Source organism: Felis catus, chromosome C2, assembly GCF_018350175.1.
Source record: "Felis catus isolate Fca126 chromosome C2, F.catus_Fca126_mat1.0, whole genome shotgun sequence".
NCBI lineage: Eukaryota > Metazoa > Chordata > Mammalia > Carnivora > Felidae > Felis > Felis catus.
The window spans coordinates 66,347,902-66,369,623 of NC_058376.1; the positions used below are offsets into that span (position 1 = coordinate 66,347,902).

The 21,722-nt window shown below is 39.8% G+C and overlaps 1 protein-coding gene across 5 annotated transcripts in view; it reads left to right on the forward strand.

Moving 5' to 3' along the window:
* The first annotated feature begins 7,899 nt into the window (after positions 1 to 7,899).
* NDUFB4 (NADH:ubiquinone oxidoreductase subunit B4) overlaps positions 7,900 to 21,722 on the forward strand; it is a 62,956-nt gene continuing 49,133 nt past the window's right edge. For 4 of the 5 annotated variants that reach the window (XR_006585088.1, XR_006585090.1, XR_006585089.1 and 1 more), the window contains exons 1-4: positions 7,900 to 8,222; positions 12,873 to 13,019; positions 16,691 to 16,875; positions 20,664 to 20,825. Coding sequence is in view for 1 of the 5 variants with exons in the window: in XM_011285932.4 (XP_011284234.1) it covers positions 8,043 to 8,222; positions 12,873 to 13,019; positions 15,323 to 15,385 (390 nt within the window). In the remaining 4 variants the exon portion in view is untranslated. Of the gene's footprint in view, positions 8,223 to 12,872; positions 13,020 to 15,322; positions 15,445 to 16,690; positions 16,876 to 20,663; positions 20,826 to 21,722 lie in introns of those variants that run through there. The other variant, XM_011285932.4, reaches the window with a different exon arrangement.

Genomic DNA, 21,722 nt, shown 5'->3' on the forward strand with positions numbered 1-21,722 from the left:
CAGAAATAGAATATTACAGTAATCTCAAGAAAAATAAAAGAAATAAGTATAAGAGGAAAAATTGATTAGGGATGACAAAATAAAAAATGGGTTCTCTGAGGGCACCTTGGTAGTTCAGTCGGTTAAGTGACCGATTTTGGCTCAGGTCATGATATCACAGTTCATGGGTTCAAGCCTCGTGTCGGGCTCTGTGCTGACATCCAGAGCCTGGAGCCTGCTTCAGATTCTAGGTCTCCCTCTCTCTCTGCCTCTCTGGCTCACGTGCTCTGTCGGTCTGCATGTCTCTCTCTCTCTCTCTCAAAAATAAATAAACATTAAAAAAAATTTTTTTTAATGGGGTCTCTGTAAAGACAAAGAAGACAAACTTCTAGCAAGATGGATGAAGAAAAAAAGAAGCAATAAATAAACAGTATTGGTGCAGCCATTGTGGAAAACTGTATGGAGGTTCCTCAAAAAATTAAGATTAGAACTACCCTAAGGTCTAGGAATTGCACTACTGGGTACTTACCCCCCAAATTAAAAACATTAATTCAAAGGGATACATGCACCCTTATGTTTATAGCAGCATTATCTACAATAGCCAAACTATGGATGCAGCCCAAGTGTCCTTCCTTAGATGAATGGATAAATAAGATGGATAAGATCCATAAGATGAATGGATAAATAAGATAAATAAGAAATGGATAAATAGTGCTGAGCAAAATAAGTCAGTCAGAGAAAGACAAATACCATATGATCTCATTCATATGTGGAATTTAAGAAACAAAAGGAGCAAAGGAAAAAGGGAGAGAAAGGCAAACCAAGAAAAACCCTCTTAACTGTAGAGAACAAACTGATAGTTACCAGAGGGGAGACAGGTGGAGGGATAGGAGAAATAGGGGATGGGGATTATCGAGGACACGAAAACAAACAATATTAATGGCAAAATGAGGATCATAATTATAAAAACAGTGGAGACTGAAAAAATCATGAGATTAGAAACTCTATAACAATTAAGTTTAAAACAAAATATTTAAGGGGCACCTGGGTGGCTCAGTCAGTGAAGCATCTGATTCTTGATTTCAGCTCAGGTCATGAACTCATGGTTCGGTTCGTGGGATAGATAGAGCCCTCTGTGCTGACAATGTGGAGCCTGCTTGGGATTCTTTCTCTCACCCTCTCTCTGCCCCTCCCTGGCTCACACATGCCCTCTCTCTCTCCCCTCTCAAAATAAAAAAAAAACATTAAAAGCAATGAACAGACATTTGAGAAAATTTAAATTACCAAACTTCATTCCAAAGGAGATAGAAAACCTGAAAAAAAACCCATCATTAAAGAAATTGAATTGATAGCCAAAAGTCTCTCCTGAAAATAAAAAGGGAAGACCCAGGAAGTTGACAGTTTTAAAAAGATAATTTACAAAGTCTTCAAGGAATACAGTTCCTGTCTTAAACAAACCATTTTGGAGAATAAAAAAAAAAAAAAAAAAAAAAGGAAATCTATTAATCTATCCACTTCTTTTCATGTAAATAAATTACCAAAACTGGACAAGAACAAAATAGGAAAAAGAAAATTATACAGCCAATTCATCAATGAACATAAACGGTAAGATCCTAAATAAAATGCTAATAAATTTAATTCAGTTTAATTATTTAATCACTACATTAAAAAACATATCATGGCCATGAAATAGTTAATTTCAGAATGCAAAATATTCCACATCAGAACAACCTACTGGCTAACAGACACATGAAAAGATGCTTAACATCACTCATCATCAGGAAAATACAAATCAAAACCATGACAAGACCACCTCACACCTGTCAGAATGGCTAAAATTAACACAGGAAACAACAGATGTTGGCAAGGATGCGGAGAAAGGGGAACCCTCTTACACTGTTCGTGGGAATGCAAATTGATGTACCCACTCTGGAAAAAAGTATGGAGGTTCCTCAAAAAGTTAAAAATGGAACTACCCTAAGATCCAGCAACTGCACTGCTAGGTATTTATCCAAAGGATACAAAACTGCTGATTTGAAGGGGCACATACACCCTGATGTTTACAGCAACACTATCAACAATAGGCAAATTGTGAAAAGAGCCCAAATGTCCATCAACTGATGAGTGGATATATCACTCAGCAATCAAAAAGAATGAAATCTTGCCCTTTGCAATGATGTGGATGGAGCTAGAGTATACTATGCTAAACAAAATATGTCAGTCAGAGAAAGATACCATATGATTTCACTCATATGTGGAATTTAAGAAACAAAACAGATGAGGAGTGCCTGAGTAGCTCAGATGGTTAAGCATCTGACTCTTGATTTTGGCTCAGGTCATGACCTCATGGTTCATGAGACTGAGTCTCTTATCTGGCTCTGTGCTGACAGTGTGGAGCTTGCTTGGGATTCTCTCTCTCCCTCTCTCTTTGCCCCTCCACCACTCATTCATGCTTTCTCTCTCTCAAAATAAATAAATAAACTTAAAAAAAAAGAAACAAAGCAGATAAACATAGGGGAAGGGGGAAAAGAGAGGAAAGCAAACCATAAAGACTCTTAACTATAGAGAACAAACTGAGGGTTGATGGAGGGGAGGTGGGTGGGGCGTGGGCTAAATGGGTGATGGGTATTAAGGAGGGCACTGGTGATGAGCACTGGGTGTTATATGTCAGTGATGAATCACTAAATCCTACACATGAAACCAATTTTGCTATATATGTTAACTAACTAGAATTTAAATAAAAACTTGAAATAAAAAAACCTACTAAATTTCTCTGTGTTTTTAACAGATTAACAGACAAACCATATGACTATATAACAAAAATGTAGAAATATATTTGATCAATTATCACTCATTCATGATTAAAAAATGTTTGGGAAAGAATATAACAGAATTTTCTCAACCTGATAAAGGGCTTCTACCAAACCCTACAGCAAACATTTAATGGTGAACAGATTTCCTATTAAAGCTGGGAACAATATAGGAGACTCTCAGTTTCTGCTATCATAAAACATTGTACTGTAGGTCCTAGCTAATGCAATGAGAGAGAGAGAGAGAGAGCGAGAGAGAGAGAGAGAGAGAAAACCAAGTATGAGACTTGTAAGAGAAAAGGCAAGACTGCTTTTCTCAAGGTATGGCCAACTACATAGAACAATCCAAAGGAAGGAATAGAAAAGCCAACAGAAGTGATAAAGAGTTCAACAAGGATACTGGTTCCAAAATCAGTATACAAAAATCAATAATATTATAATACACCAGCAACAGTCATTTAGAAAATGTAATAGGAAAAGAAACAATTAACAATAGCAATGAAATCTATAATGTAGCAGAATTAATCTACTAGAGGAGGCAACAATTCCTCACGGAGAAAGTTACAAAACATGATTGAAGGGAATAAAGGACCTGACTAATAGATTACAGATGAGAAGATGCAATATGAGAAGAATGTCTGTTCTCCTCAAATTAAGGTATACATTTAGTGCAGTTCCAACCAAAATCCCAATGGATTTTTTTTCACGGAATTTAACATCTTAATACTAAATTCATCTGGAAAAGAAGAGGAACAAAAGTAGCTAACACAATTTCGAACTATAATAAAACGGAGAGATTTGCCTCCTGAAATACCAAGACTTACTATAAAGCTATAGTAGAAACAAGTAGAAAGTAATGTATGTTTGTAATGGACAGGCTGTGTAGTCTTAAAGTGTCTGCTGGATATACCACCACTTCTGAAGCAAGTAGTTCTATGTGGGTCTTCTCTAAACAAGATAAACTTCTATGACTTAAGTGCATCTGTTGAGTAAAACCAGTAGTGTAATCTTATTCATGACTGACTTCGACAGTGCCCAAATCAACAGAGCTGCAGATAAGTTGGATACAGTGAGAGCCAACCTCCCATGTGGTACTTTGAGGCAATCTAGATTGAATAGTGTCAAACTGATTCAATAATATCCTCTTTTGGAGGAAGAGTAGATGGTAGTTAAACAAAGAGAAAGTGGTTTACTTGAGCTAAGATGGGACACTGAAGCTCTAAAGTACTGTTCTTATTCTCTCTTTGAACTGTTGTTCATTTCAGTTTTGGAAGATGAATTCCTAGGGTGGCTACATAACCAAATGAGAGATAACTTTCCCTTCTACCCCATATTCTTAGGTCTCCTTGCAATTAAATTAATTCACATAGCACTTTGTATCTCTTCCTTGCAGCCTTAACAAGACGGATAAACAGGAAGATCAGGATTTGATGGGATGTGAAGCTTATATAATTTTGGAGGGGGGTGCTTTTTAAAGGAAAAATGCCAATGATAACTAGGAGAATTTCCCACAGATTAGCTTCTGGTTCTGTATATTTCAAACCTTATTTCTCCTCCTCTACCCCTATATTTCCAGGGCCAGGATTCACAGGACAAGTTCATATCACAACACAAACTTTGATCCTGCACCTCCCCGGCACACTGGGTGTTAATGATATCCCTGGAAGCCATTCCTACGCCTGGATGCCTAGCAATAATTAAACTCCACTTGAAATTGATGTGAATCAAATAAATATGTCCCACTAAATTCAAATTTTCATTTGTCAGATCCCCCAAATGCCTCAGATCACTGAGATACCACCCACCAGGAGGGAAAATGTAATAGAAGAGAAGTCAGGAGAGACACAGCAGTCTTAGGCAACTGAGATTTAAATATCTTACTTCGTCTAATTTTACAGAAACAGAATGGCCATGTGAACACATTTCTAGGGCCCTTCCCAGGGTTCTGGAGAAGATCATGTAAGGAGGGGACCCTGTACTAGTTTGACAGTACATCACTTGCTGATATTCAACGTCAGGACAAGATTTTTGAAAACAATAATAAAGGAAAATGCTCACTAAATGTCAGCTGCTGACAATCACTGATTACTTAAATCTCCGGGCATTGGGTTTATTCCTGACTCAAAGTTGGGAATTTATTCACAAATTTACCTATGATCCTAGCCAATTAAGAGAAGGAATGCTCTTCATATTGCTGCAACTGGAACTTATCTGCTTCTTACAGTTTCTGTATTCACTTGTCCATCTTCTGTTCCCTGAAATCCTGTCCCAGTCATCCTTGCCTATCCCTGCATATTTGTATTTCTCTCCTTCTCCACTTTACCACTCCATCCCCCCTCTTCCAGCCAAATACAGTTTCACATACTTAGTCCTTGTAATCCATGTCCCAATAAATTCTGATAAATTCTATTAGGAAAAGTAAAAGTCTTCAAAATATGAAATATTCATTGGTGAAGTGGTTACTTGTGAAATTGTTCCCCACTTGCATTGTTCCATCTGCTAACCCTAGTGCCTACATCCACTCCTATCAAAGTCTTAGCCATCCACTTGGAAATATCCAATCCTCAAAAATAATAGAAATCTACTGCAAATCTTGCAAAAGATGTGGACTTTCACAAAATTCATAAAAGCGATGTTTGCAGCAGCCTGCAAAGTCACTAATAAAGGAGGATCTCAGAGCGTTGTACTAGATAACAAAGGGGAAAAAGAGAAAATCAGTAAGAATAATGATGACATCAATGCTTCAAAAGGAAGTAATTTAGTTTCAAAGAATTAAGAGAGGACCTTGGGAAAACTGGATAAAGGCCTCCAACATTTCTACAAATATGAGCCTCTGCAAAAATCAAAGGCAAAGTGAAGGATAATGAGCTATATAAAAATAACTGTGGGGGCGCCTGGGTGGCTCAGTCGGGTTAAGCATCCAACTTTGGCCTAGGTCAGGATCTCACGGCTCTTGTGAGTTCGAGCCCCACATTGGGCTCGGTGCTGACGACTCAGAGCCTGGAGCCTGCTTTATATTCTGTGTTTCCCTCTCTCTCTGCCCCTCCTCTGTCCATGCTCTGTCTCTGTCTCTCTCAAAAATAAACATTAAATTTTTTTTAAAATAATAAAATAAAATAAAATAAAATAAAAATAACTGTGCCCACAAATTAACACTTGATTTATCAGAATTAGCACACAGTTGTAATTGTGACCTTAAATGTTAAATATAAGATATATTCATTTTCATAATTTTTTGATTGCATTATTTCAAGATAAAGGCTCAATCAAGTCTTTTTTTTCATTATAGAATCCAGGTCTTCACGTTAAATAGATTCACTTTGGGAGGACCTTTCCTGGAAAAAGAAGAGGGAAAGGAAGACCTCTTGTACTCATCTCTGTTTTTCAAACGCAAAACGGTATAAGAAACCCCTCAAGAAACTACACAAAGTACAGACACATGGGTTCCCTTGCCAGATCAGTTCCGAATCTTCAAGAGCAGAAGAGAACTTAGGACTTCATCTTTTTGACAATCATCTAAAGGGATACTTTTGATAACCAAGCAAATGTAGAAACAAACACCTTAACTAATCCAAAGGGAAATGATGAAGTTTATTCTGTCTTTCTCTCTCTTTCCCTCTCTCTTACCTTTATGAAGTCTTTTTAAAATGTTGTCATCTGTAGTCTTTGTACTCCTTTCTTCTTTCTTTTATCCTTTTGCATGCCTTTTTCCCATATCAGTGTCTAATCTATAAACAAAATTTTGAAACACCTTTGAAAAAAAAAACTCAGAACTCCTTTTATTCTCATTCCTTTAAAATTGAGTGTAAGCGATTTGTTTCAAATTTCTTTTTTCTACATTTCCTCAGCCTGTATTCTCATGAGCCCATTTTGCTCTAAATTCATTTGGACATTAAACTGCTTTGCAAATATTATCATATTCTGTCTTCTCTTTCTGTACGGCCTGATTGTCAGCTCCTCAAAGACAACACCACGTCCTTCATTTCTTCTGCATTTCCCCCACTGAGCCTGGAAGATTGACTAAGACTCACTAGTGTGCAGTATGCTTCACGCAGTGGGTGCTTAATAAATGTTTTAAAACAATATTAAAATGTTGAATAAATGTGACAGCAGTGCTGCTCATCACTTCAAATGCCAACACTTTCTAGGTCCCTTCTCTGCCTAGCAACCATTTCCCAACATACCTATATGTCTTCAGACATTTCATCCAAGGTGAAGCTCTCTTTTGATCCAGCTTTCCTTGTCTGAGTTATGGAAATATTGTTTACATGCTTTCCCCGGAGGAGTACCTGACTGGTACCCAAAGACCCTGCTGTGCAACTTGAAGTTGCATTTTCCCCTTGGTGATAGTGGGGGAAAGGGGAAAGACAGTAGGGATGGAGGTTTCCCTTGGGTTACTTTTTTTTTTCTCCCTGAATCATCTTTCACATTAAGACACAATGCCTCTATGCATATTTTCGTATCTTGAAGGTATTTTTCATTCTTAGCACCTGAAGAGTGCTAAGGATTTTAGGTAAGGGGTATTTTAATCAAGATACTGTTTCTTCACGCGCTTTATTCAATATTTCATTTTTTAACGACTTACTAGTCAGGCAGGCAACATTTCTAACATCATTCTCCTATTCAACATTGTTTCGTGCCTAAGAAAAACACACCTTTTCTTACGTTGTACGGATCTAATGTGGTAATACAGAAAAGCTTATTCTCTTTTTTGGCAGAGGACATTGTGCTTTGCAAAGCACTTTGGCACCTCTCCATTATCTTATGTAATCCTCACAAAAGGTTTGTTAGGTAAACGGCATAGGGGTCATTACACAGGATGAGCAGGAGGAAAACTCACAGACGTTAAGTGACTTGTTCAAAGTCACACACCTTGGAGGGACCCACAGTGAAACAGGACTCTACTAGAGCCAGTCCCGTTCCCCGTGTCTGCCAGTCTCACACAGTTCAACTTCTCATAAAAAGCTCTGCTTTGAGAAAGGCTGCTAGGAAACAGCAGGCAGCGAGCAACAGATTGTGGGTAGGTAGAAGGAGGAAGCGGGGGTGGGCGAAAAGAGCACACTGTGCATGCGCAGATCGCTATTAGGGCCCCAGGACCGCGAGGAAGGTTGCGGAAAGAAGCTGAGTTCTTTGTCTCGCTCTCTCGCCTACCTTCAGCTGACGCGCAAGCGCACTCCCGCTGGATGAAGGTCAGAATAAAGTGGGGGAGGGCCTCGGAGTCGCGCAGGCGCGCTTCTGTGCCGGACTGCCAAGATGTCGTTCCCCAAGTACCAGCCTTCGCGCCTGGCCACTCTACCCTCCACCCTCGACCCAGCCGAATACGACGTATCGCCAGAAGCCCGGAAGGCGCAAGCCGAGCGGTTGGCCATAAGATCCCGACTTAAACGGGAGTACCTGCTTCAGTACAACGACCCCAGCCGCCGAGGGCTCATCGTGAGTCGGGGGCCGGCCGGGCGGGAATCAAGGGCCATAGAGTCCGGGCTGTCCCCTCCGACCGGGCAGCCCAGACCGGCCAAGGGAGACCCCGCAGCGGGGCGGCCACCGTTCCAATCCGTATCTTAGACATTGGCCCTTTTCCAGGCTCAGAGAGCAGGCCAACCCACTAGCCCTTTGACCTTGGGCGGAGAGCTTGGTGGTCTACAGGACGGTTCTCAGTTCACACCGGGCTGGGTTTGAATCCTGGCTTGCTCACTAAAGTGACACAACTCTGCTGCTTAGCCTCGGTTTTCCTGTCTGGAAAATGGGATTAATACAGCACTTCCTACTTTATGAGGCTGTGACGAGGATTAAATGAGACCAGGCACATCACCAGCCAACACAGTGACCGGGCTGTAATGAATGTAATGAGTGCTCAGAAAATGTGTTGTGTGTGTTATTATTATTATTTTTTAAAGCAGTTTTCCACCATTCAGTTCACAATTCATATCAATACTGCTCTCTCCTGATGGGAATATAGTGATTTTTCAATTTATATCTTTTAAAGACCCCAAAACTGCAGCTATTGAAGCTGTGGTCTTTGGATTCATATGCCAAGGCAGCACAAGTTGGCAAACTATGTGACCTTAGGCAATTTGCCTACTCTCTCCAAACGTTAATTTTCTGATCTTATGTGGGAATGGTAGTATACTCTTTATAAAGCCATTGTGAGGTTAAATGAAATAGTTTGTATAACATTCCAGGCACTTAATATATAACCAGTAGACTGATAGCTATTATTTAATGAGTGCGCTTTTTGATAATTTTCTGTCCAAGAGCTGTTTAAATATGATGTCAAATATACTAAAAACAAAACAAAAAAACCCCAAAACAAAACAAAACAAAACAAAAAAAACACTTTTCCCAACAGTTGCATTGGTGTTCTGTAGGACTTTTTGGAAGTTATGAGAATTGAAGGAAATTTAAATTGTGCAGGCACTATCTAAACCCTTTCCGAATATTCAAATGTCACAAGTATTCAGAATTAGGCCCTGTTATTAACCCGATTTTACAGATTGGAAGACAACATGGGAAGGACAAGTAGGTCATAGAGTAATACTCCCTTAGCAAGTGATAGAGCAGAATTTAAACCTTGATCTTTGTAACCCAAAACATCTGCTTAACCAGTTGGCTGTACCAATTCTAGTTAGAACTGGAGAAGAAGGTGTTTACTTGAGAAGGTGTGGAGAGAGACATTTGTTATTTACATACACAGGTGGGTTTGATGTGCCAGCTAGCTGAAGTTTAAACCCCAGATTCTTTTTTCCAGTTCTGTGCCCTAGGACAGTTTCGATTTTGTCATATAAAAGAGACAGTAATACCTGCCTCATTGGTTGTTCTGTTAATTAAATAAAGGAGTGCCTGGCACTTAATCATTTAGTGATCAATACATGGAAATTCCTTGCCTAATCTTTAAGAATGATTGATTCAATGAACAAATAATTGCTGTAATAGGCTAGGCCCTGTGTTCGATGCTGAGGTGACAGTGTAGATTCCTGTCCTCATAGAGCTTTCTTTCCAGTGGGGCAGACAAGTAATAAACAGATTTAAAAACTAAATAATTTAGGGGCACCTGGGTAGCTCAGTCAGTTAAGTGTCCGACTTTTGACCTGGGTTCACGTCATGATCTCATGGTTTGTGAGTTCTAGCTCCGCATCAGGTTCTGCGCTGACAGCGTGGAGCCTGCTTGGGATTCTGTCTCTCCCTCCGACTGCCCCTCTCCTGCTTGCTCTTTGTCTCTCTCTCTCCCAAAATAAATACATAAACTTAAGAAAGTAAATCATTTAGCATGTTAGTGATAAGTGATAAGAAAAATAAAGCAAGGAAGGGAATTCGGAATGTGTGTGTATAGTAGGGAGGGACAGCAGCTGAAATGTTAGATATCCCTAGGGAAGGCCTTCCGTGGAAGGTGACATGAAGGAAGTGAGGTGAGGGAGATAGCCACACAGCTCTCAGGGAAAGTAGCATTTTAGGTAGAGAGGACAGGTGTTGAGGTCCTTAGACAGGAGTGTGCCTGGTTAGTTTCAAAAATACTGAAGAGACCATTGTGACTAAAGTGGAGAAAGGTGGAAGCAAAGTAGGAAGAGATGAGGTCAGAAAGGTACTTGGAACTAGATCACACCAAGAAGGACTTTTACTGAGTGAGTAATCTGCCCTTATACTTTAACTTCTCTCTGGTTGCTTACTTAAAAATACATTATGGAGGACAAGAGCAGGGAGTCTAGTTAGGAGGCTTTTGAGGTAATCTATCAGGGTGTTTTTGGCAGTGTAGGTGGTAAGAAGTGGTGAATTATGAGTATGTATTGAAAGTAAAGCCAACCAGATTTGCTAGCAGATTGGATGTGAGGTGTAAGAGAGAGAAGGGTGAAGAATGACTCCAAGGTTTTTGACCTAAGTTATCAGAACAATGAAGTTGCTTTTTACCAACATAGAGAAGAATGTGAGAGGAGCAGGGATGGAGATGGAGTGGAACATTGGGAAATCAGTTTGGGATACATCACATTTGACATGCCTGTTAGACAACATGACAGTGTTGAGCAGGTAGTTGGATATTATGTCTGGAGTTCGGGGTAGAGGTCTGGGGAAGTAAAATTTTGGGAGTCATCGGCCTATAGATGGATATTTAAAACCATGTGACAGGAGGAGCTCATCAAGGGAATGAATGTAGATGGAAAAGACGAGCAAAGGGGCGCCTGGGTGGCTCAGTCAGTGAAGTGTCCGACTCTTCACTTCACCTCAGGTCATGATCTCACGGCTCAGGTCATGATCCCACAGTTCTTAAGTTTGGCCCCCGAATGGGGCTCTGCACTGACAGTGTGGAGCCTGCTTGGGATTTTGTCTCTCCCTCTCTCTCTGCCCCTCCCCTGCTTGCTCTCTATCTCTCCCAAAATAAAAATAAACAAACAAAAGACCAGTAAGGTCTAAGGTCCAGTATTAAGCGTTTAGAGAAATAAGGACATAGAGAGCAAAAGAGACCAAGAGGGAATGGCCACAGGGTTTGGAGGAAAACCAGGCAGGTGTGTGTCCTGAAAGCCAAAAGAAATGATGTGAAGGATTGTTGACCATGTCAGATGCTGCTGATAGTTCTTTGGAGATAGAGTGGTGTCAAAGAAGGAAAACTATCTCCCATGGAATTGTTTTGGAACTTCTCTTAACAGTACCAGGCTCAATAAACTATGGTCATGGGGCTGTTGATGTTTTTATGAAATAAAATATCTGTTTCTGGAAGACTGATCTGACCGGTAAATATGTAGAGACACGACTGGCAAATTGAGAATTCTGTCATGGGAGAATCATTCAAATACATTAATAGTAGAAGGGATAGATACAAGAATAGATGTATTTATCCTTTCAGGTATTGACCTCAAACATCCCCTTAAACCTGTGTATATCTTGTGTCTTCACCTTTACTGTTTCTGCAGACATTTTGGTTTAAAAATGTATCTGTGGAAGATCCAGTTTAACTATTTTAATTCTACCAATCATGACTTCCTTGGCATTGTATAGGACCTTGAATGTTCTCCTTTAGTATTAAAGTTTTAAAGCTGATTTAATTTGCTTATTTTTAATCTGCCTATTAGTTAATTGGAGCAAATAATTTTTATAAAATCATTTGGGGATTTAGCTAATTAAGTTTAATTATGTGTTTGGGGCAGATTTGCTATCTTATATAGTTGTTCTAGTATAAATATATTAAAATGGATAATTACTTTTTTTAAACCAAGACAGTCTGATTATTTTTTTTAACAACCTTGTCCTCACTACAAATTATTTTAATAGTGTTAAATGTAATAGTTTTGCTTGTAAAATATCTGCCAAGTCAGCTTAAAGAAATTAAAGTTCAGAGTTAGCCTACCTCAGTCTTCACCTTCCTGCAATTTGTATGTAGCCTGGAAAGACAGGGCAGGGTGGGGGGTAGCATTAGAAAGGGTCCTGGAAACAAAGTACAAAGCATGACAGAGCATATGAAATGAGTCCTCATCGGGAATACTGTGGTTCAGTTGGTCACACTTTAAGAACGACAATGAAGCTAAAAAAAAAAATCCAGAAAAGAAAAAAAAAAAAAAGATCAAAGAGAAAAAATGGCTTCTCTGACAGCTTAAAAAGATTAAGTTTCTTGGGGCAACTGGGTGACTCAGTTGGTTAAGCATCTGACTTCAGCTCAGGTCATGATCTCACCATTTGTGAGTTCGAGCCCTGTGTCAGGCTCTGTGCTGGCAGCTTGGAACCTGGAGCCTGCTTTGATTCTGTGTCTCCCTTCTCTTTGTCCCTTCCCGGCTCAAGCTCTTTCTCTCTCTCTCCCTCAAAAATAAATTAAAAAAAATAAAAGATTATATTTCTTAAATCTCAAATAAATAGAAAGCTGAAGGGTGATATAAGAATATTTTAAATTCTGAAGGATTTGAACAAGATCATCAGAGAGTTAATTCAACAAATACTAGAAATGAAAGGTCTTCCCCAAAGCTATTTAGGAATATTCAGGGCTTACCCTTAGCTGTGGTGGAGCACAAAAGGCATCTCCTGTCCTCCCCCACAAAAGTTTTGATGAGATTGTTTCAGTGTGGTCCTGCTTAAGTTCCTGTAACTTTTTGTTTTCATGAATTTCAGGAAGATCCTGCCTTGATTCGTTGGACCTATGCAAGATCAGCAAATATCTATCCCAATTTCAGACCCACTCCCAAGACCTCACTCTTAGGAGCTCTATTTGGAATTGGGCCCCTCTTCTTCTGGTTTTATGTTTTCAAAACTGACAGAGTAAGTATTGGGGCCTGATATTTACTTTCTGTGTGATTAGTTCCCCGGGCTGGCTGCAGCTCTTTCTCTTGTCCACTGCCACCAGCCTTCCTCCCATCTTAACCCCTCTACTCTTTTATGTTTATTCCTTTCCAGCAAGAGTTAAAAGAGAAAGTTTCGATTACATGTTTGGTTTTATTGCTTTATCATTTCAACTCTTACTGAAATATACTTTACTAAAATTCATGATAGTCTCTGAGACTTTCAAATTTAATTTAATGGCTGCTCTAGAATATCAAGTAATAAGTTGGTCAGTTTAAATTTCTAAGACTTGAACTTAGAGCTCATGAAAGAGTTTTCCTGGTGTGTTTTAGATGATGTAAGGAAATTGTGCTGTGAATATTAAGTGAGAGAATACAGAAATAACTTTAAAAAGTTAATATAGAAGTTAAACTTTGCTATTTTGAATTACCTTTAGAAATTATCTTTGTGAATTTTTATATTTAGTTTTCTTAGTTCATCTGTTTTTAAAAGAGATGTTTATTTGGTTAAATATTAGCAGAATACATAAGTCATTTAGTGTGTTCCCTATTTGTATGAATTCTAGTTATGTTGGTCACATTTTTGTGAATTAATGTTAAAACTTCCTAATACCCTAACAAGAGGAAAGCAAAAGCAACCCGTGGTGGGAATCTGCCATCAGAGGCCATGTGATCGCAGAGAAAGCCAAGCTTATCTTTGACAGCTAGTACTAGACCCCCCGGGAGGCCTCATGTTGCCATATAGACTGGAACCCACTCATCTAGCTCTGCCTTACACTGGCCAGTCCACTCTCCTGTTAGACCTTATATATATATTTTTGATTGATAAATTAACTGCTTCACAGAAAGGTAGGCCACACTTACCCAGAAGGTGTTTGCATTTTGCTTTTGACATATGATTTTTAGTGGGGTAATAAAATGATTCCAACATGTGCACAGGATGTTTTTCTTTTCTTTTTTTTTTTTATGTTTATTTATTTTTGAGAGAGAGAGTGTGAACGTAAGCAGGAGAGGATCTGAAGCAGGCTCTGTGCTGAGAGCAGAGAGCCCAATGTGGGGCTCAAACTCACAAACTGTGAGATCATGACCTGAGCCAAAGTCAGATACTTAACCAACTGAGCCACGCGGGTGCCCCATCTATTTTTTTTTTTTAATTTTTTTTAACGTTTATTTATTTTTGAGACAGAGAGAGACAGAGCATGACCGGGGGAGGGGCAGACAGAGAGGGAGACACAGAATCAGAAGCAGGCTCCAGGCTCTGAGCCATCAGCCCAGAGCCCGACGCGGGGCTCGAACTCACGGGCTGTGAGATCGTGACCTGAGCTGAAGTCGGACGCTTAACGGACTGAACCACCCAGGCGCCCCTCTATTTTTTTTTTTTTTATGTTTATTTTTACTTTATTGAGAGAGAGGGAGAGAGAATCCCAAGCAGGCTCAGCGCTGTCAGTACAGAGCCTGACATAGGGCTTGGTCTCACAAACTGCAAGATCATGACCTGAGCGAAAACCAAAAGTCAAATGCTTAACCAACTGAGCCACCCAGGTGCCCTACATAAGATGTTTTTCAATAGGAATGTTTTTTCATTGTCCCTTTATTTCTTCAGACTGCTACTTCTTCCCTTATACAATGTGGGATGGGAATTAGCTTTGGAGTATTTAAGTGTTGTTTCAGAGTTGTACTGTGGGTTCTGCCAGAATACTTTGTTTTTTTGTTTGTTTTTGTATTTTCTAGTACTTTTTTGTTTGTTTATATATTTTGCAAAATGGTCACCAGAGTAAGTCTAGTTAACATCTGTCACCATACATAGTTACAAAAAACAATCTTTTTTCTTATAATGAGGACTTAAGAATAATTCTCTTAGCAACTTTCAAATATTCAATATAGTATTATTGACTGTAGTCACCATGCTGTACATTATATTCCCATGACTTATTTAGTTTGTGATTGGAAGTTTGTACCTTTTGATCCCCTTCACCCATTTTGCCCACTGCCCACCTCCTGCCTCTGTCACCTACCTGTGTGTTCTCTGTATCTATATGCTTGTACTTATGAAATTGCAAGATTTCATTCATTTTTTTTTTTTATTATGGCTGAATAGTATTCCATTGTATACATATACCATGTCTTTATTCATCCATTGATGGACACTGAGGTTGTTTCTGTATCTTGGCTGTTGTAAATAGTGTTTCAATGAACAGGGGTCAGAATGTGTTGTTTCTAATGCAGTTTTTTTTGTTTGTTTTTTATTTTGTTTGTTTGTTTGTTTGTTTTCTATCTCTGCAGGATAGGAAAGAAAAACTGATCCAGGAAGGAAAATTGGATCGAACATTTAGCATTTCATATTAAGTCTGGCAATGATGACTCTATGTATTATTGTTTAAATAAATCTCCTATTAATCATTAAATAGTTTCTCTTTCTTCCTATTACCTTAATTCAACAAATATTTGCTGTACATTGTATTATCCCTACTTTGTAAGAGTTCACAGTTTAATGAAGAAACAAATTCACGTTAATGCATTCAGTCATTCAGCAAATGAGTGTCTACTATGAGCCAGGCATTGTGCTCTGGTCCCAGAAGACAACAGTCAATAAGACAAGTTTAGGCCCTGTGCATAAGGAGTACACTCTGACAACTGTTTTATTCCATTATTGTTATTTGAGAGCTCATTATATCTAGTACTACTTAATAATCTAAACTCGTGTCTGGCTCCAGCCCCAGCGGTAAATGCAACAGAACAGTAACATCAATGTGGTAAAAACAGATATGACAGGGATTCAGGAAAGTGATATAGAAGCTCATGGAGAAACAATTCTGTCTAGGGAGATGGCATTTGATCAAGGCTCTGAAGATCACAGGGGCTAATAGGGCAAAACGGAAGCATTAAAGGGCAAGGTGTGTTGAGTATGGCTATATTGGGGGCCATTGTAGGGTAAGAAGACAGTAGAGGCCACGCTGAGGAAAAGAAGTAAAATGGTTTAGCACGTGGGCTTTGAAGGTTAGATTGGGGTCAGAACCCTAGCTCAAGCTGAACAGTTGAGTTGGAATACAAGGCCTCCTGTTACCCCAGCTCTAGCATGGAGATAGTAATGCCTACTTCCTCATAAGGTCATGAAGATAGAAATGAGATAACATAGTATTGCTCAATAAAATAAAGCTACATGCTTTATAGTTCAGTCTTGAAACAGTAGGGTGACAATTGGACCTATGAAGGCAGAGTAAGAAAGTGTTACAGGAAGAGCTTGCTTTTTAGGGCTGATTTACGTTAGTATATTTAGGGCTGATTTACGTTAGTATATATTTTTTAACTTTAAGAGCATATTCACAAGTCTTCTCATCTGAATCTTATATGAGTCTGGGGTACTCAGAAACACAGAACCTGAGAGACAAGCTTATGTGCAGGTTATATTAGGGAGTGATGTGAAAGAACAAGCAGGAGACTGGTAAGAGTGAAGCAGGGGTAGAAGGACAGCCCATCAGGTGTGTGTGATTGGCCTGTTGCCTCAGAGTAGCAGGCTTAATTCCACCAGGGACCTTGAGGAGCCCTGTGGAACGTACACAGAATGTGTACAAGGGAAAAATGAGTATCCATGAGCTGGTCCCCGAGTTGGTTGAGAGTTGTCTCACGCAGTTAATTCCCTTTCACTTCCAGGTATGGGTGTGCCTCAGAATGGCTGAGGGTGCTTACAGGCTTCTCACAGGAGGGGGAAGAAAACCTAGGGCGGGAAGCAAGTGATGTGCTGCACAGCTGAGGTGTCTTGTTGACAGTTCCACACCTGCAGGAGCTAGGAGCTGCAGCAGCAATTGGAGTAAAAAGACTGGCCGAGAGGAAATGAGGTAGGCAAAAGAAGTAGACGATTTCCTTATCCACTCCATGCACTGCTTGGATCTGGGTGCACTTTAATCTGTAACATGTCATTCAGGGTGGTGGCTAGGTCCAATCTCAGCATAGGAGGGTTAGTGGAACAAGTTTCAGTCCTGCACTGTGGAAATGTCTGAAGCCATAACTGACATTCGTCATTTCCCTCCACCAAACTTTCTAGGTTTTCCCTCCTTGGCTATCACTTTAGACCGTCTAGATTGCTTGCTTGAAGGAGTCACTGGGTCCTTTATCTGCCAAGGCCAGAACCTTAGTTACTCCTGTATCATCAGGCCTTTGTTGAAGCAATTGCCTATTTACATTTATCCCTGGACATGGAAGCATCAAGAAGCACTAGTAAATCTGCATTCCAGATGTATCCCTTTAGGCCCCCATTGTGTAGCAGCTACCCTAGCTCCTTGTAATGAAAGTCATTTAGTGCTGCCAATATGGAAACCTTTTTTTTTCCTTTTGTCCACTGTTTCCCAGGCACAAGAAGCCCCAAATTACCAGGAGATAGTCAGTTTCTGATTAAAGTGAAATCCTGTGATATTGTGATTTATAATAAGAAATACATATTTGGTCATTGTCCTCATTTCTGTCACAGAGCTTCTAAAACCCTGGGGATTTTCTGAGAGTTGTGTTAAAGGTGTCTTTTGTTATGTTAATGAGGCAAGTTTCGGACCACACCTATGGCTGGGGTTGGTTGCCAAGAGAACCAACTGTGATTAGATGGTTGGAACTTGTAGTCCCCTTCCGTGACCTTGCATTTGTATCCCTGCTCTGCCACTTGTGAAGTGGCCTGGAAAGTATTTACATTCTCTGTGACTCAGTTTTCTTATCTTTAAAATAGATATACTAGTAATACTTACATTGTTATTAAACTCATTGTTTGAAGAGTTACTATTTACAAAGTATTTAGTATTTAGGGTAGTTCTATTTTTAACTTAAAAAAATTTTTTTTAATGTTTTATTTTATTTTTGAGAGACAGACACAGCATGAGTGGGGGAAGAGCAGAGAGAGAGGGAGACACAGAATCTGAAGCAGGCTCCAGGCTCCGAGCTGTCAGCACAGAGCCTGACTCAGGGCTTGAACCCACAAACTGTGAGATTATGACCTGAGCAGAGTCGGACACCTAACTGACTGAGCCACCCAGGTGCCCCCTATTTTTAACCTTTTGAGGAAATGTCATACTGTTTTCTACAGTGGGTATACCAGTTTGCATTCCTACCAACAGTGCAACAATTCCTTTTTCTCCACATCCTCACCAACACCTATTGTTACTTGTGTTTTTGATTTTCTCCATTCTGATAGGTGTGAGGTGATACCTCGCTGTATAGTTTTGATTTACATATTCCTGATGATGAGTGATTTTTTTTTTAATTTTTTTTTTCAACGTTTATTTATTTTTTTGGGGACAGAGAGAGACAGAGCATGAACGGGGGAGGGGCAGAGAGAGAGGGAGACACAGAATCGGAAACAGGCTCCAGGCTCCGAGCCATCAGCCCAGAGCCTGACGCGGGGCTCGAACTCACGGACCGCAAGATCGTGACCTGGCTGAAGTCGGACGCTTAACCGACTGCGCCACCCAGGCGCCCCTGATGAGTGATTTTGAGCATCTTTTCATTGTGTCTGTTGGCTATCAGGATGTCTTCTTTGGAAAAAATGTCTATTCATGTCTTCTGCCCATTTTTAAATTGGATTATTCATTTTGTGTGTGTTGAGTTTGATAAGTTCTTTATAGATTTTGGATACTAACCCTTTATTGGATATGTCATTTGTAAATATCTTCTCCCATTCCATAGGTTGCCTTTTAGTTTTGCTGATTGTAAAACATTTTTTTTTTAACATTGAGAATTATTGAGCAATGTGTTCTTAAGAGTTTAATCAATTTCTAACTATTTCTCACTACCACAAACAATGCCCCAAATCACACCCAGAAGTGGTCTGCTGAGAATACCAATTGCTACCTCATCTGAGTGCTATAATGTTACCGTGTGTCTGACTGATGCGGCTGGCCGTGAGCACTGGGCACAGGAGCCTACACTGGTATTGCTGCCTCTGTTGGCCCAAAAGCTAAAGCTTGTTACAGCCACAGCCACCAGAAAAAGTTCCTCAAGGTTCCTGTATCTTCCTATCACTTGCTCCTGAAAAACTTCTTGTTGCAGGGGAGGGTGAAAAAGCAAGCATATGGCATCTTCAGCTTGAAAATGTGAGGCAGATATGGAATTCCCAAACATAAGAAAGTGGTTCAAATGCTGCGCAGCCAAAAATGACAAGGAACCAGAACAGATCATAAGGCCTTTATCACAGTTAAGGGCTTCATCCTAATGGCAATGGGAGCCACTGAAGGTATTAAGCAGGAGTAACCTCATTGGATTTGCATCCCTGCAAGATCATTTTGGATTCTGGAGGAGGAGGATCTCAGGGCAAGAAAGGCTAGAGGTTGACCAGTTATCAGGCTGTTGTAAGACTTATGGCTAGAAATGATTTTCAATTTTTGAGACAAGTCCTCTCTGCAGAACAAAGCAGTTCCTACTAATCCCAAGATGACTCATTTGGATGTGAACTTGTCGAAAGCTTTATGAAAGTCTAAATATATTATCTCTATTAGTTCCCCTTTATGCACATGCTTGAGGAGCCAGTCTTAATAATTCCATATCCGTGTACATCATCCCTTCCTCTCTTTGGGACAATATTGCTTCTCTAACAGGCTGGTTTGTTTAAGTACTGTGTCTTTTTACCCTTTATTATGGACCCTGCCTGGTGAAAAATATTACATTCATGCTCTGATCCAAATCTCTTTGGGTCCATTTCCTGATTTATTTTCCTTTTTCTTTTTTCTCATTCCTGGTGGGCACTTGACAGTCTTCTCGTGACTTTGGGGAAGCTACAGAGTAATGGTTATTGCTACATTCTTCAAGATCATTAATGAAGTAATTGAGGATATTAGAGATCTGTACGAGAAACTATTTTGATCAAAGATGCATGATTTAAAGATACGGACAGCGCTTGAAAATTAGTAAATTATAAAATACCATAAATATATTAAAAGATTCGAGCTTTTCAAAATGTCTGCTGCTACTTTCTACCTTTGTATGAACAAATAGAATTTTATCATGTTTCTTAAAAAAATTTTTTTTAATGTTTACTTTTGAGAGTGAGCGGAAGAGGGGCATAGAGAGAGGGAGACAGAGGATCCAAAGCAGCTCTGTGCTGACAGGAGAGAGCCTGGTGCGGGGCCCAAACTCATAAACCATGAGATCATGACCTGAGCTGAAGTTGGACACCTAACCAGCTGTGTCACCCAGGCGCCCTTATCATGTTTCTATTAGAGGATCCGTTTATACCAACAGTTATGATTGTAATCCTTCTACTAGTCTCCCCTCTGGCTGCCTTGTTTATTGCCATTTCCCCTTCTGCTGATATTCACTGTGGCCTGGAGGGACACTGATCCCTGTCATCTACCCTTCAACATTCCAAGAAAGTGCAGTGTGCATCGATCTCATCGCCAAGCTTCAGGATTTAAAAGATTAAAGTCAACCTAAAGTCTGACATCCAGTCATTTGAATATTGCTGGTGAAACATCTGAGATTTCTGGAGCAAACAAACTTACCATTAGAATTCAAGTTCTTAAAAAAAAAAAAAGAATTCAAGTTCTTTTCCTCCATAATTACAAGGAGTATTATCTTAGCAGTTTTGAGTCAATTCTTTACTTCTATCATCAATTGCATTTAAATCATTCATCTCTTATTTGATAATTAGGCTCTAAAGAAAATGGGGAGTGGAAATGAGGAAGGAGGCAACTGGCTGAGTCTGCTCCAGAAATCAATGTAGGAGGGACTCAGGGGGTACCTGTCTGATATGAAATTGTTGTGAGTAGGAGGAGAAGGTGAAGGAACTTCTCTTGAAACTACATCTGCACAGGTAAGCACATTTTTTCTACTTATTTTCATAACTTAAGAAAACAAAGTTTGCTAGAGAGGGCTTTATTTATGCTTTATATAGGATGGAGACAGCATCAAAGAGTGTTACTATTTTAAAAAAGTGTTTTTGAAGTTTATTTATTTATCCTGAGAGAGACACAGACAGTGTGAGTTGGGGAGGGGCAGAGAGAGAGGGAGAGGGAGAATCCCAAGCAGGCTCCACACTGACAGTGCAGGCCCAATGCAGGGCTTGAACTCACAAAACCAAGAGATTTATGACCTGAGCTGAAACCAGGAGTTGGACAATTAACTGACTGAGCCACCCAGGCACCCTGAGTGTTACTATTTTTTTATGAAGTGACTTGGATGAGGGTAGATGCAGATAAGGGTGGCCAACTACCCTGCAGCTATCTATTAGAAACTGGATAGGCAGCTTCTCCTTCGAAATCATGCTCTAGAGAAGGGGTGGCACAGAAGTGTTTGGTCCTATCAGGACCTTTCGGAGGAGACATGGTGCAGGCTGCTAGGAGAATGAGCTGCTGTTGGTCTGCAGGTTCTAGGGATGGTTGGTTTCCTGGAGCCACAGGGGTGAAGGAGCCTGTGTCTACTGAATTCTAGTAGGACATTGGCTGTCAGGTCTCCTCTGAATTGATCACTGAGCTCAGTCATGTACTAAGCATTGAGGATACTTATATAATAAAGATACAGCTCCTTATTGGAGGAATGAACAATGGAGAAAAACAATTATAGCAGCCAACACTTAATTAAACTTTTGCTTGTGTTCTAGTCACTAAGTTAAAGTTAGGGCTTTACACATCTCACTGCATGCCTTAAAATTCCCCATGATGCAGAGGGATTTAGAGAGGTTAACTAATTTGCTTGTGTCCTCTAGCTAATA